General features: G+C 53.3%; 2 protein-coding genes and 1 long non-coding RNA gene across 3 annotated transcripts; 1 reads left to right on the forward strand and 2 right to left on the reverse strand.

Annotated features, from left to right (window-relative positions):
* Positions 1–484: 484 nt before the first annotated feature.
* Positions 485–4,243, reverse strand: SNAI1 (snail family transcriptional repressor 1). Its single transcript, XM_075108583.1, has 3 exons — positions 4,119–4,243; positions 2,996–3,499; positions 485–1,716 (listed from the first exon to the last, which is right to left on the reverse strand). The coding sequence occupies exons 1-3, from the start codon at positions 4,195–4,197 to the stop codon at positions 1,535–1,537; spliced, it is 765 nt and encodes a 254-aa protein (XP_074964684.1). The 5' UTR covers positions 4,198–4,243; the 3' UTR covers positions 485–1,534.
* Positions 4,244–4,430: 187 nt separating this feature from the next.
* On the forward strand, positions 4,431–10,531 carry LOC142064056 (uncharacterized). The gene is made up of 2 exons (XR_012662974.1): positions 4,431–7,769; positions 7,956–10,531. It is a non-coding gene; the product is annotated as an uncharacterized LOC142064056 (long non-coding RNA).
* Positions 8,541–14,592, reverse strand: RNF114 (ring finger protein 114). Its single transcript, XM_075108584.1, has 6 exons — positions 14,406–14,592; positions 13,728–13,878; positions 12,538–12,644; positions 11,779–11,893; positions 10,755–10,862; positions 8,541–10,530 (listed from the first exon to the last, which is right to left on the reverse strand). Exons 1-6 carry the CDS (start codon positions 14,537–14,539, stop codon positions 10,465–10,467), a joined length of 681 nt encoding a protein of 226 aa, XP_074964685.1. The 5' UTR covers positions 14,540–14,592; the 3' UTR covers positions 8,541–10,464.
* Between the last annotated feature and the right edge of the window lie 415 nt (positions 14,593–15,007).

The following is a 15,007-nucleotide window of genomic DNA, read 5'->3' on the forward strand; positions in this document are numbered from 1 at the left end:
CCAGAGGCAGCCCCACCACCCCAGCGGGGCCATCCCCCAGGCCACAGCATGGACCTGCTCGCCACAGCGGGCTGGGGGACACAGCCAGGCTACAGGTGCTCCATTAGCCTGGCTGTGGGGAGAAGCCAGCACCCACGCAGGCAGGCTGGGAGGGACAGGGCAAGTCCTCTCCCACACAGAGCCAGGGAGACCCACTGCACCCCCAGCAGCCAGAGCCCCCCAGCCTGCATCACTGCACAGCTGCCCCTTCCCCAGCCTTTTGGCAGGAACTGACTCAGCCTGCCTCTTCCTCCCCTGAGAGGCAACTGCTCTGCAGGCCCCCTTGTGTGAATGCCGCTTGCCCTTCACCTGCAGCCGGAGGCCAGGAGTGCACAGCGGGAGCAGGAAAGCTGAGCTCAGCACCCCCAGCCAGCCCAGCTTCCCGGTCCCACAGCACTGCCCACCCACACCCACGGCTACATAGTCACCCTAAGCACCCACAAAACCCTATTATAAATTAACCATTTTATTGAATATCAATAAACTGCATATAATTATATAAAAAGTTTCATCAGTACAAAATTGTGGCACAAAAATATAAATACCAGTGTACCTTTGAAATGTAAACATCCTCTTTGTAATGATTCCATGAAAACAATGTCCAAAGAAAGATGCATTCAGGAGGCACCTGTCAATACCCATAAATAGGGCTTTTGGCACACACCTGTCGATGGGCAGCCTTGGGACAGGCCACCATTGTATCGGCTGACAAGTGCCTGCTATTAGTCACAGTTCTCTTGAAAAGCAGTTGTTAAGAGTCATATTAACAGGTGCTTGAGTGCATAGCTGCTCTGTAAACAGGGTTGGTGTTTGAAATGGCTACCCATGCCTTTTATGGACACTGTTAATCTCGCAGGCATTGCAAATTGTCATTGTGCTGGGAAGAAGCAGCTGCTTCACAACTACTGGGATACTGTATTATTGCATAGTTACACCTTCTACAGGCGGCGTATATACACTCAGGGCAGGGGGGTAACATTTTGTCCTTCATTAAAAAAATATTGGTTCTTAAAAGTTACCAAGTGGTTACGGTAAAAAAAACGACGAAACAAACAAAACAACCCAACGCAAAACCACAAAAAAAACCCCAACCCCCCCAAGCTACACGGTGGCAATGTCCGATACCGGCGGCGGGGCCAGGGTGCAGGTCCCACCCTGAAGGTGCCGAGTGCCCCTGGCAAGCGGGGGCACCTGCTGAGGGGCTGCGGCGGGCCGGGCTCAGGGCCGCGCACCCCGCCATCCATGCGCTCGCCTTGCCACCCACGCTTCGCACCGCCGCAGCCCAGCCCTGCGCCCTCAGACGCCGGCGCGGGAGGAGGGTCAGGCCTTCGCATTGCACAGGAGGCACCGAACGAGGAGTGTGAGGGTCTCAAGGGCCGGAGCAGCTCTGTCTGGCCCGGTGCACACTGCGATGGCGACGGAGGAAACTAACTCCTACAGAAACTAGTTATAATATAGGTATTTGTGCGGTGAGAGGCCTGGGGGAGCAGAGTCCTCAGCGAGAGCCGGAGCAGCCCGTCTCTTGGTGCTTGTGGAGCAGCGACATACGGGAGAAAGTCCGGGAGCAGGTTTTGCATTGGTACTTCTTTACATCTGAATGGGTCTGCAGGTGGGCGCGGAGATTAGAGCGGTCAGCAAAGGCCCGGTTGCAGTGTGTACAGGAAAAGGGCTTTTCACCTATGGGACAAAGAGAAACACTCCCAATTAACCAGTGCATCAACACATGGGGAATATCAAAGAAGGAGCCATTCATTAGCCAAAGTTTGTGAAGAGCACAGTGAAAAAGAAGTGCTGGCTGTTATTGTTCGGAGGGAAAGCGGGGAGAGGTATGTACAGCATTCACTTCGAGAAAGCCGTGGACTTGGGAATTTCCTACTCCCAGAAAAAAAACCTCTCCTATGAGCCACGGAAAATTAATGCTGGAAACATCTGCAAGCTGCAAGGCAGTTGCACATACAAACGAAGACACGATATTCATCTCCTGCCTGGAGCCAAGTGAACCGTTTGCGGAGAGGCAGGAAAGCCAAGCGCTATGTGTTAATTATATCATAGCAGGCAGCGGCTGAAAGGCGCCAGCGCCAGGGTGAGTATAGCTATTTCCTCCGCCGAACCCCGCGCTCCCCCTTCTCCCGCCCGGCTCGCATTGAAAAGCCTGGCCAGGGCGAATTCCTCCCAGAAAGACTCTTTTGGAGGAAACAAATGCGTATGCTCAATTTGGAAAGCACAATTAAGTCTTGCCGGCTTCCTTCAGCCATCATCTTTAGTACGTTAAGAGGGTGTGAAATCAGTGCCAAGTAACAATCACACTATCCCCGCAGCCCCACAAAGGATGCTCAGGGGATGCATTGTAGGGCGGCGGTGGCAGCAGGGCGGGCTGCAGCTGCGGCGCCCGGACCCGCACCAACAGGTGCAGGGGGTGGCCGGCCCCGCGCCCCCAGCACCTGCCCGCGGGCCTCGCCGAGCCTTGCTGCGGTGCGTGTGGGCAGCGGGCGTGCTCGGAGCCGAGCTCACCGCTGCTGCGGGGGGCTGCGGGCTGGAGGCCGCGGTGGTGGGCAGCCATGCCTGGGGCACTGCCCTGGCTGGGGAGCCCAGCCGGGAGCCCTCGGGGTGGGCCGGGAGGGATGCTTCGGGCACAGGGAGCGCTCCGGCAGCCTCATAGCCCCCATGCATGAAAGTGAGCAGAAGCATGCGCCATCGCAGCGTGGCCGACGGGCTGGCTCGCAGGCAGGCACGGCACTAACAGGCAGCGGCACAGATTTACGAGCCGAGCCTTGACCCCGCACTCAGTTCCAGCCGAGAGGATATTTAAAGGACATTTTAGAGAGATGTGCCAAGGGGGTTTGGGAAGCCCTTATCTTCCCAGATAACACCTGGCGTGCCGATTCGCTGAGGGCCGCGGAGCCGGGAAGCGGGGGCCGATAAGGGAGGGAGGGAGAGGGGCGAGAGCCGCCGTTACCGGTGTGCGTCCGGATGTGGCCCTGCAGCAGCCAGGGCCGGGAGAAGGCCTTGCCACACATCTTGCAGACACAGGGCAGCGTGTGGCTCCGGATATGCATCTTGAGAGCCCCCAGGCTCACGTACTCCTTCTCGCAGTACTTGCAGCTGAAGGATTTCCTGGCCTGGGCGTCGCAGTGCAATTGCTTGTGCTTGGAGAGCCCGGCGAAGGTGGAGTAAGCCTTGGCACACTGGGCGCAGCGGAAACGCTCGGCGGTGGCGGGGGCCGAGGCTGGGCTGGGGGGGCCCGAGCTCTTGCCTTCATCCTCCTCGCTGGAGAGCGCCGTCAGGTCCAGGGCAGGGGCCGTGCTGCCCGCCGCCTCGCTGCCCGGGCCGCCAGGGAAGAGGCTGGAGAGCAGCCCCGCGTCCCACACCAGCGGCGGGTAGTAGGCACCGGGGCCCAGCACCTCGGGCGGGGGGATGACGGGCAGCGGGCACGTCTCGTACAGCAGCGGGGCGGCCAGCACTGCGGGAGGGGGCAGCGCTCAGCGGCAGCCCGAAGCTCCCTGTGGGCCCCGACCCACTCCCGTGGGGTTCCGCACCCCAGGGAAGCGGGGTGCCCAGCCCACCCACGGGGGGCTCCGCACCGCCCCCGGGGCGATAGGACCCGACCCCAGGCCGTCCCCCATGGGAGCCCCACGCCCCACCCTGGAGCCGGAGGAGCAAAGGGACCCCAGCCCACCCCACGAGGGCACAGAGCCCCAGTCTACCCCAGGGTAACGGGGACTCCACCGCACGGGTGTTCGGCGCCGCTGCCCGCCCTGCTACGAGGGATGGGACAAAGGGGACCCCGCACCCCTGCCCACCCCCGTGATGGGGAGTTCCCCGCGCACCCGTGCCCACCCCACGGGGGAGCCCCGGGCACCTCCAACCCACCCCGAGATACCAGGGGGCGGCTCCACAGCCCGGGACACGGGGGACCCCGCGCCCCATCTCACCCGAGATGCACGGAATTAAGGAAAAAACCGCACCCCTGCAAAACGTCAGTCACCCACCCGCTCGCGCGTGGGGACATGGGGAGCCCCCGCCCCGCCGGGCGCCCCACGTGCGTGGCCCATCCCGCCCGCCGCGCCCCGTCCACGCACCGGCCTGGCTCTCCAGCTCGCTGTAGTTGGGCTTCTTGCTGGCCGAGAAGTGCTTCTTCACCAGGAAGGAGCGCGGCATCTTGCAGCCCCGGTGCCGCCGCCCGCCGCGGGGCCGCCGCGCCGCCGCGCCCGCTAATATGGGCCCGGGGCCGGGGGGGGCGGTGCGGGGGCGGGGAGGGCGGTGCGGGGCCGTCCCCGGGCCCCGGAGCCAATGGGCCGGGCCGGGCGGGGCGGGCGCCCCGCAGGTGTCGGCCCCACGCAACCGGGGGGCGCTCCACGGGCGCATCGTCCACGGGGCTGCGCTCCCGGGGCTGCGCTCCCGGGGGGCGACTGCTGCTGCTGGTGGAGGGGAGCGGGGCGAGGAGCCATGCGAGGGACCCACGGGCGCAGCGCCGGGGCTGGGGGAAGGCGCAGTGCCGGGAGAGTGACCCCCGCGCCCCACACGCATGGCTGCCTCCCACCCGCCCCGGGGATCGCGGGTGCGGGTCAAGCGGTGCGGGACACAGCCCGGCGCGGGGAGCGCGCCTCGCCGCAGGTTGTTAATCGTCGGGTGAGAGGCCAAGCCTTGCGGAGGGGCGGGTGGGTCCAGCTCAGCCCTCGCTGGCTCCCTCCCCCAGGCAGGGGTCAGGGGCACCTGCCCGGACATGCTTCTCCCTTCTGCTGGGCAGGTTTCAGGCAGTGCAGCCTCCCTTGGCAAGCTGCCCTCTGCTTTTCTTCCCTCCTGCCTTCCCCTGGCCCCTCTGCGGGCATGGCAGCGTGGCTCAAACATCCCCAGCGAGGCGCAGGCTGCCGTTGGCTTTCTGCTCCCCAGGGGAAGGTGCCCAGGCCTTGCTGGCAGGTGCTGGGGGGGCAGTGAGCAGAGCCGGAGCGGTCCCCCTTGGCCTGGCAGTTAAAAAGCCCATCCCAAGCTTCCAGCTCGCCCCATTCCTCCAGCTCGCGTGGGGATTTCCCCGCTGGAAGGATTCAGGGCACGGGTCCAGCCACCTGCTGCAGGAGCCACGCTCAGCTCCGGGCCAAGGCAGCTGCGGGAGGAGGAGGAACGGGACCTGCTGGGAATGCCTTCTTGCTCCCGGCCAGTGCCCGGCCCTGCCACTCCATAAAGGGTCCGTGGAGCTGGGCCACTCATGACTACTGCTCCGCCAGCCCCTGCTGACCATGTGTTACTGTTTAGCCACAACCCACATGAAATGCAGAAGTGGGGAGCAAAGCTTTCCACTAGCATGGCTGCAGTGCAGGGGCCTGAGCTCAATGTCAGCCTTTGCTCAGGGCAGGAACAGCTTTGAAATCTCGTCCTGCCAGCCGCACACAGCCCTGCGGAGGCAAGACGCATTGGCAAACTCTGCCCTGCAGCCACGTGCTCTGGAGCTGGAGCCATCCCTCCTTTGCTGCAGAACTGCCCATGGCTTTCAGCAGGTGTTTGTCTGCACAGCTCTGGATCAGCCTGAAGTCCAGGGGAAAATGTTCTCCCGAAAGGCCTTGGGGGATGCAAATCCTCCCCATTTCTCATGGGAGTCCTGAGGTGCAGCACCCCGTGGTGCACGGGGCAGCAGCCTGGGCACTGCAGCAGGTGCCTCCCCCGGTGCCTCGCCAGTGCCCCCCACACTCTTCCACCTGCCACGGATGTGGTTTTGCTGGGGACACTTGTACGAGGAACCCAGCTAGGTGGTTTTCTTTCAAGAAGCAAAGCCTGTTCCTCTGTTGTTTCTGAAATGCTAATAATCAGATCTGTTCCAACCACTGCGTGTGGAAAAAAATTGCATGTGCTAGAGGAAACATCGAGATCACGGGAGAGAGTGAGCTGACCTGCCCGTGCCTGTGAGCCAGCAAGCTATGGGGCAGGGAGCAGGAGACCAGAGGGGAAGCTCTGCAATGATTCACAGGCTGGAAATGGCAGTGGTTTCTCAGCCGTCCCACCCCGCAGCAGAGCACCGGGCTCTGGCAGCTGCTGAGCCTCGGGGTGGTCAGAGCAGCCGTGGCACAGCTCCAGTCCCAGACCCACATGGACTGGCCCAAGCAGCGCGCAGGCACACGCTAACCACCTCCAGAGCAGCAAATCTGGTGCAAATCCTGCGTTTTACCTTCTTTGGCCCCACGGCTCCATGAAGCATCTCACATTCGCTGCTGCAGAGCAAAGCTCCTGCCACCAAGGGAGGCTGCAGTGGGCGAAGGGAAGCTCAGGCATGAGGCGTGGGGATGGGCTGGGCACCCTCACTGCGGCACCTGGGAAGCTCCAGGAGACCCGCCGCAGGCCCCTGAGCCCAGTGGAGGAGGACAGGGACGAGCAGAGAGCCGGGAGGTGCGAGCCCCGTTCTCTCCAAAATGCAAGACCTCCCTCTGCTGTCGGCGCACGCCGCGCCAGCCACCACTTCGGGGGCTGCAGCGCCCAGGGTGGGTGCCTTCCCCCTACGCTCAGGTCACCGAAGGGAACCTCACTGCGTGGGGGCACTGAAACAGCTCCCGGAGACTCCGCTGTGTTATTTTTTTTAAAGCCCAGTGTCTGAGAACTAGGTAAAGACAGGACAACTTTGAGAAGAACTAGAAGAGAGACCCAAGCCTGTAGGGATCCCACTTATTTTCACTAAGGGCTGAGTGTTTTCTAGAGTTTGGGTGGAAGGAGTGGGAAGGAAAAGGAAGTTTCCATAGTGGTTCGACAGTCCTCGTTTGGATCACCTGGAGAATAACATAGTCTACCCATAAAAAATGAGTTGCTTTTGAAGAATGAAGCACAGACCGATGCAAGCGTGACATGAAGCTCTGCATTAGAAAAACAAACAAAAACCCACCCCCAAAGCAGGCAAATGCCCTGTTGTAATTTTTAGTACATTTAAACCAAAGAAAAGCTTTAGGTCTGCGAGCACATCCCTCATTTGCTCTCCTGTGACTTGACATAGCCTTGGTATTGCGTGGAAGGTTCACTCTTATGCTGGTTTTACCAGTGACCACCCAGCCCCGCTGGCCAAAGGCCGCGAAGCATTTGCTGTTGCTTTGTCAATCACGTGACATGAGGACCATTAACGCTTTATTGTAGATGGGATCCTCTACAAGATCTCATCCCCCCAGCCTGAGGAGACCAGGGGGATCTGTTGCTGCAATTCCAGATGAAGTGATGCCTTTGTGTTAGGGAATTAATGCTGACGACAATTTGTCAGACCTGTTAAGGTCAGGCTTTGACTGCAGATGGATTAATTTAAAAAAATAGCTCAACTGCAAGCTTGCCTCCTCCCATCCTGTGCCTCTCCCTCTGCACTGGCTCCCTGTGCCAGACACGGGGAATTTCGCAGGTCCGAGGTGGCCCGATTGCGTTATCGCCAACAATGGGCACTTGCGATTTGCTGGGGCTGCAGGATCAGCTGCTGACGAGGCGAGAGCAGCTCTGGCGAGTACTTCGCTCTTCTGCAGTAACACTCCACTGGACTGAGAAGCCCAGACAAGCTCATTCTATAGTATGGCTTTTTTTTTCATCAGGAGTTTCTGCACGCAAATGAGGTGCATCAAGGCCACGCACAGAACACACCCGCCTCTCAACAGAACGTCTTTTTAAACCAACCACCGAACATCAGTAAGACACACCACAGCATGTGTAAGCACGTTTGTATTTGTTAAGTTGAAGAAATCAGCAGCATAGAGACACACAGCCCTTCAGCAGCTGGGGTAAGTGAAGCCTATGGCTAGGTTCATCCCCCAGCAGAGCTATGGATGCTCATCACAGCCTGAATTCTGCCGTTACCGAGCTAGCAGCTGCCAGGACGTTGCTTCTTACTCATACACTAAGGTAAGCAAAGCTAAAGCAGAACTAGCATCCATTTTGCAGTCAATATTTTTGGTCTGTACCTTCAGGGAAATAATTCCCGAGTAATATATTGGCGCAAATCAAACCCAAGCTGTGCAGCGAGGAAGGGGTCTGCACACCCGCCGCAGGATCGCTCAGGGCGCCACTGTGAGCCGGCTTCGCCTCCTCGTTTGGAGCCACCTCCACTGAGGACACCGCACGGACCCGAACGCCACAAACCTGGCAGCTAGAGCTAAAGCTGTGGGAGCTGCAAAGATTTCAACACGAGCCCTGCTGGACGCTCATGCTTTCTCGAGTTGACAAGGTGCTCCAGGGGGGTGTTTCATGGCTTACAGTATTCCCATACGGGACTGCAGCTGCGCTATTCCGGCCAGCTCCAGCAGAACGGGCTCTGAACTTCATCTGAACTATTCTTCATAGCCCGCATGATCCACTGTTAGACAGATTGTAAAAAAAGTTGCAACTAATCAGTACAAAATATTTAACGGAAGCCAGAGGCGGGAGTCTCTGCGTTTCTCTGCGTCTGCTGTGCTCCCCGCAGCGTTGCGCAGCCGCCAAGAAGGGTTTTTTGGGAGGCGCTGAAATGAAACGTACCGACCCCAGGGAAGAAATGACAAGAGCGAACACAAAGGTAGGATTTTATAAATTAAATGACCTTTATTTGTAACTTATCTTCAAAAGTCAAAAACATGACAAAGTAATTGCTCGGAAGCTTCTAACTGCTCCTTAAATGTTTTATCAGAATTGCATGGAAGTGCACTTGGAATAGTAGCAGAAATCCAGATTCCAGTCACTGGGTACCACCAAACCAGCCAGAGCCCAGAAATCCCCATCCAACCGCGAGCACACGGTAATCTCTTTGCAGATCAAGCATTAGAAATAACCAACCCCAAACATGGTTATTTTTCCACAGTAACATGATTTTATTTTTCCGCCCCCAAGGCTGAGCTTCCAGTCACCAAGCAGACGCCTAAGGATGACTCTATACTAGCCCAAACCAAGTTGGGGAAAGCATACTAAAGCCAAGTTCAACTTAAATCTGTTAGGGGTCTGGCTGGACACAAAGTTCAATCAAGAGGTTTGAGCGGGGCGCGGTTCGTTGTTTTAAGGGTAAGGCTATGCTGCAGTCTGCAGAACATGATGATATTATGTTTACTGGTCAAATAAATTAATTAGTACTCAATTCTGTGGTGGCGCAGGTCCACTGCTCCAATTACACATGCTTAAATTAGACTAGACATCTCAACACTACCATGATTTACAAAGTTCAGGTCAGGCGTCTCCAATTCTTCTCAGCATCCTGACTGTGCCGTTAATGTTAAACTAAAGAGGAATCTCTACAGCAGAACTGTAGACTTGAGTGTCCTTTGCCCAGGTACTGGAATTGCCACCCGGCTTTCTGGGTTATGTTTTACTTTTTCTTTGAAAGCCCTACCTGCACGCTATACAAGTAATATTATATGGAAAACAATCCAAGTACAGCTTCAGCTAATTGAGCAACGTTTAAATGCAGAACGGGAATTCAAAATACCTGTTAAAATCTGTAATGCAGGAAGGTAGTGCTATGCGAGTGCTATGGATTATTGTTAAGTTTTGTCACCAGCTTGCCTTGAGAGATGGAAAAAACAGAAATATATACAAACATTTTAGTTTAAATAGAAAGCGGAGGTATTGAAAAAAACCTTCTGAATTTCCCTATCAGCATAAGGCTTAAAATCCCTAGAAAACCAGTTTCAAAACCATCAATTTAATCATAAAGCCAGCAAATATGGTTAATATTTGCTAAAGATAGTTTAAAAAAATGATGCATTTTAACTAAGACCAACATTTAAGTTTCTTTTCTAGGCTAGAAATTATGGCCAAAGTATGGAAGAAAGTAACAGTCATGCATAGAACTAAAATATTTTGAACTAGTTGCTTACACAGGTGCAAAGATTTGCTAGGGAAGTTTGTAGTTTGAAGGCCCATACTGAAGATGTCTTCCATATAGCTGAGGCTGCGTGTAAGAATTTAAACACTGGGAAACATTATGAAGTCACCGGCATCGTAAGTCGCTTTCAATGAGAGCTGGTCTGACAATTGCAGTTAGCACCTAGAGGTCTCACTAAAGGAAAAGAGAGCTACAAATACGCCTCTCATACTACCGTTTAAGATATGTAAATGAGATAGGGAAGGGATATTTATTAACTCATTCAGGCCATTCCATTTGGAATGGTTTTGTTTTCAGACGGTCAGATGAACACAGCAGCGAAAGAAACTGAGAAACAGGCATAGGTAAAGGAAAACAGATTCATCTCCTCCATGTTGACTTACAATGAAGCTTTGTGTGAAGCAAGAAAATTAGGCTGATAGTGTTGAATGGCAAAGACCTTGTTAACTAAAGACTGAGTGTTACAGAAATCTCAAACCAGGATTGGAAACTTGAGATAGGGATTAAAAAGTCTTCTGTATTTCTGGATGCCTGAGTTCATCCTGGGATGTACAGGGAGAAGTGCGAGGATGCTGGGCATTTCCCCCTCATGGAAGCTTGGTTTTACAGTTAATCTTCTAGTCGGTTCATTTATCCCGCAAAGAACGCATCAAAACCTGTGCCATCATATCGTCTTCATCAGCATCGTAATCCTACGAACAAAGGGTACAGAAATGCTTTTACTGCAACAGCCATGCTGGTTGATACAACACCAAACAACAACAGAACAACAGCTGCCTCTTCCTCTGACTTGCCAATAATCCAATTTCTCTCACGATACCATCTGCATGGATGAGATTTCACGGTAGCGGCTATGTAAAAAAAGCTGGGTTTTAAGAGTCATCGGGCTGTATTCCAAGGGTGAGGAAACACATACCACAAAAGTATCGTACGAAAAGCGATGTCGTCTCTGAAGGTGCTCCATGAAGTTAGCGCTCCTGTAATTTGGATCTCCCCATGGCATTGAGGCACAAATTGGGCAAACCTTCAAGAAAAACCAAAAAAAGCCAATTACGCCCCAACGGTTCAGTGCTTTAACGTTTACAGGAGGAAGGGCAGGACAGAGACGGCACAGAAGACTGAAGTTCGAGGTTTGTGACAATCGCTATTCTATCTGCAAAGTGATGTCAATTAGTTTGCTGGGACACTTAACACAAAAGCCTCAGATAACCCTGAATAATTTTAATTCAAGCCTGAGAGCTCTGAGCTGGAATGGCTTACCCTCCTCTCTACGTGCTGAAAATCAGAACGGACTACAGCTGTTTGCTTTAGAAGATTTCAGCCTTCATTTCTCAGTGACAGAAGAGTTTCCTTGATCTCCTTTGTAAAGATCATTTTTCTCCAACGGGAAAAAAGGAAGTCCTTTTTCTAAATAATTTGGAATTCCAAATAACATTCCAGAAAAGTGAAAGTTTCAAGTTCAGTTCCATGTTTTGCAATTCCTTTCATACAAGAGGGAGTAGCAGCAGATAACAACTACTAGAACGATATGCTATTTTTTGCAAGCATTTTTCCCAAAGGTTTATATCATCTTCTTGCTGGAAACAGCAGAGGAGAAAAATCAAATGCTTGACATTTTTTTGAAATTATATCTTATTAATTTCATGTTTGCTACTGTACTGTGCCTAATTAACTTTGAATGCCTGCCATTTTTCAAATATGAAAGGAGAATGTGTCCTAGCTGCAATAGGAATAGAGACTAGTCACCTCCAAAAAATGTATCGAAAACCAACATCAAAATTATGTAAAAGTTAAATGCATGGAGAGCATACCCACATTTGCCTTTAACAGGAGTAACTATAAATATGTACTTAACTTCGAGAGTAAGTCTCTAATTCATTGTTTCAAAGGGATTTAAGACTAGACTTCATTGCAATTCTTGCCCCAAGACTTTTTATTACCACTTGTTTTGCATCCATGCTGTGCAACGTTTTGCAGTGTTCAACTAGTCCTTCTTGATCAAAGTTTTTCTCGCTGCAATACGGACAAGGAAAGGTAAAGCGGTTTGGGAAGTTCCTGGTTGGGGGGAGAAACGGAGGTTATTTATGATAGTAAGAAAGTTAAAAGCAAAAGCTTTAGATTTCAACACCCAAAAGTTGTCTTACCAGCTCTTAAGAGTACAAATGATTTAAAGCAATAGTCTTATTCTATGCAATTAAGACAAGCTGATTTTACTATCTCTTCTTTTTTTGTTTTTAAAACGCACAGGGTACTACCACCCAGCACGCTACAGTGCGGATGAGTGCACTGCAATCAGTTCCGACCTCCCTTCATTGTGAGTTACTACACTCGAGACAGAAAGATGGAGTTTTTACTTTAAAAATGGCTACTTTTACAGAGTACCCTGATCTTTAAGATGTCTAGTGCATGAGCTATGTAGAAAGCAGGGTAGCTTGCCTGTCAGATGCAGGACTAAGGCTTAGTTTTTAAAAATATGAAAGGATTAAAACAATTAATACCCCAACTGAGAAAAGAGGTAAAGCCTGCTTTTACTCCAAAATTCTACAGCTTTCATGAAACACCATAATGCAGTTAAATTTTTAAAGATAGAAGGACTTTTCTCAGAAGAGTCAAAATTGAGATTTTTATAATGATTAATGAGTAACAGCCCTGTTTTTGTGACAAGGACAGACAAGTATTTCCAGAGAAGAGCTAATTACCTGGTGTTGTGAAGCGGTTCTTTAGTTACAGCTTTCACACCTTCCATGATGTAATTCTGGTACTTGGAACAAGAAGCTGCATGGCTACGCATCTTTGAGAGATACATCTGTGTGGGTGACAATCGCACAGCAAGGTTAGTTTAAACTATTTGCAGTTACCTCTACGCTTCTAAGCAGAAGCTGTAAACATGTAAAACAAAGCAGCTTTCCACAGACAGTGTTAAAGCAGGAAAACCCAAATGCTTCAGCTGGTGAGGTCGAAAGCTTTGAGATTATAGATTAGTTAACCTGTAACTTTGCTGCATGTAATATTTTACAAATACAGCACTGTTCAGGACAGCTCACTTTTCTTAACCTCCACTCTAGTATAAAAATAAAAATGCTTCATATAAAGCTAATTTACCTGGTCACTGAGGAGACAAGACAGCATATGGAAAATAATTTGGCTTTTACTACAGATCTCGGTGTAGACTGATTGCTAACTGTTCAGTCCCATCAATGAAAATTCAAGTTTACAATAAGGCAGTCTAATTCAAGGCACTAGAGTTTTCTGTCAGCTGGAATGAAGACAGAATGAAGACGCTACCCAGAAATAAAAAGTGACATTAACCGAACCATTACCCTCACCTTAGTGTGTCTAATTCCTTTTCTTGTTGTTTTGCCATCTGCTAAGATATTTTCTTACACGTTCAATTAATGCTGAGAAGCCCAACTTCACAAAGAGAAAGGAAATGACAGGAAGGATACCATACAGGCATTCAGCGTGCAGGACACTGACAAACAACAAATCTATGGAATACACCACGCACATCAGACAACTTTGAATCATAACTATTTCAAATGAAGCAAATAAACATCTGTTTAAAAGCCAAAGAGATCAATATCTAAAACCACTGTTTCATTACATTCCTCCCACAGAGGCATGCTCAAAGAGCAACTTCAGAAGCAATATTGTACTACAATTTTAAAATCAGAGTCTTTCATTTGAAATTAACTTCCTGAAGAAGTAACAATAAATAATTGTGGAAAGAATGCCAAAATTTGAGTGCTGCCTATATAAAATACACTTATGAGAACAATCATTTTGACCTGATTCTGCAGAAAGCTTAAGAGCAAGCACTTTATTCCCCTCTAGGCAGTACGGCCAAGCAGGCACACCTCATACACTTAATTTGCAAACACTTTCATACTTTTTTATTGCAGCCATTGCAAGTGGTTTCTGTCATTTCGATTTGCTTTTCCAAGTCCAGAGCTCTGCTACCAGGCGACAGGGTACTGCGGCAGACACCACAAACCGGCTTTTTCGGCTTAAGGCATTCCTGCAGGCACGGAGTGCAAAAGCTAAGGTGGGAGAGAAACAGCAAGTGGTGAGAACAGCTCTCCTGGACACGCAGCATAAATACCTGGAGCCCTTCCATGTCGCCTGCCCTAAGCGATAATGGGAGTCTCGAGAAATCATATCTAATAAAACAGCAGCCTGCTCACGTTCGGGCGTGAAGGAGAGGGATTCAAGTTCGTTACCGCCAGCGTTACTAGCTTTTGGACAGTACTCCGCCCTCTCGGTTTCCACACCCTTCAAGAGAAAAAGCAACCGAAAGAAAAACAGCTTTTCCCACGCTGCTTTTCAACCCTTCCACGGAGGCCCCAGGCCGCCCGCAGACGCTGCCGAAGGCCCCTCTCCCCAGGCAATGCAGCGTCAGCCCGCCTGCCCCAGCGGGGCCCAGCCCTGCCGCGCTCCCGGGGCGGCGGGAGGGGAGGACTGGGGGCGGCCTCACAGCCCCGGCCCCGGCCGCCTCCCGCCACGGGCTGAACGGGCCCAAACCCCCACCGCCTCGGGCCCCCGCACCGCGCCAGTGGCAGTCGCTCACACGTGTCCGCAGGGCACGCGCACCGGGCTCTCGTACACCTCCAGGCACACCGGGCAGGTGAACCGCGACAGCGGGTCGTGCCGCCGCTCCGGGGACCGGGACGACGAACCGGGGCCGCTGCCGGCCACCGCCATCTTCCCGCCGCCGCGCTCCGCCCCGCCAGCCAACCGGGGGGCGGCCTATGCGCAGGCGCAGCACGCCGCCGTGCCGGAGACACCGCCCCGGGGGCGTGGCGCACGGAGGGGGCGTGGCGCACGGGTGGGCGTGGCGCACGGAGGGGGCGCGGCGCACGGAGGGGGCGCGGCGCACGGAGGGGGTGTGGCCCGACGCTGTCCCGCCCCCGGGGCGCCGGTCCCCGCCGAGGGCGGGAGGGGCCTCCGGTTACCTGCGGCCCGCGGGGGACGGCAGGAGTGCGGGCAGCTCACGGCGGGCGGGCGGCTGCGCCCCGGCCGTGCTGCTCTGTGGCACTGGGGCGGTGCCGCCTCCCGCCTCGCCCCGCGGCCGTTCTGGCTACGGCGGGGGCGGCGCGGCTCTTCCCGTTGGTTCGCGAGCCGAGGCAACACAAGAGCCGTTTGTGCAAGAACAGCGATTTAACACTGGGT

Source organism: Phalacrocorax aristotelis, chromosome 13, assembly GCF_949628215.1.
Source record: "Phalacrocorax aristotelis chromosome 13, bGulAri2.1, whole genome shotgun sequence".
Lineage (NCBI taxonomy): Eukaryota > Metazoa > Chordata > Aves > Suliformes > Phalacrocoracidae > Phalacrocorax > Phalacrocorax aristotelis.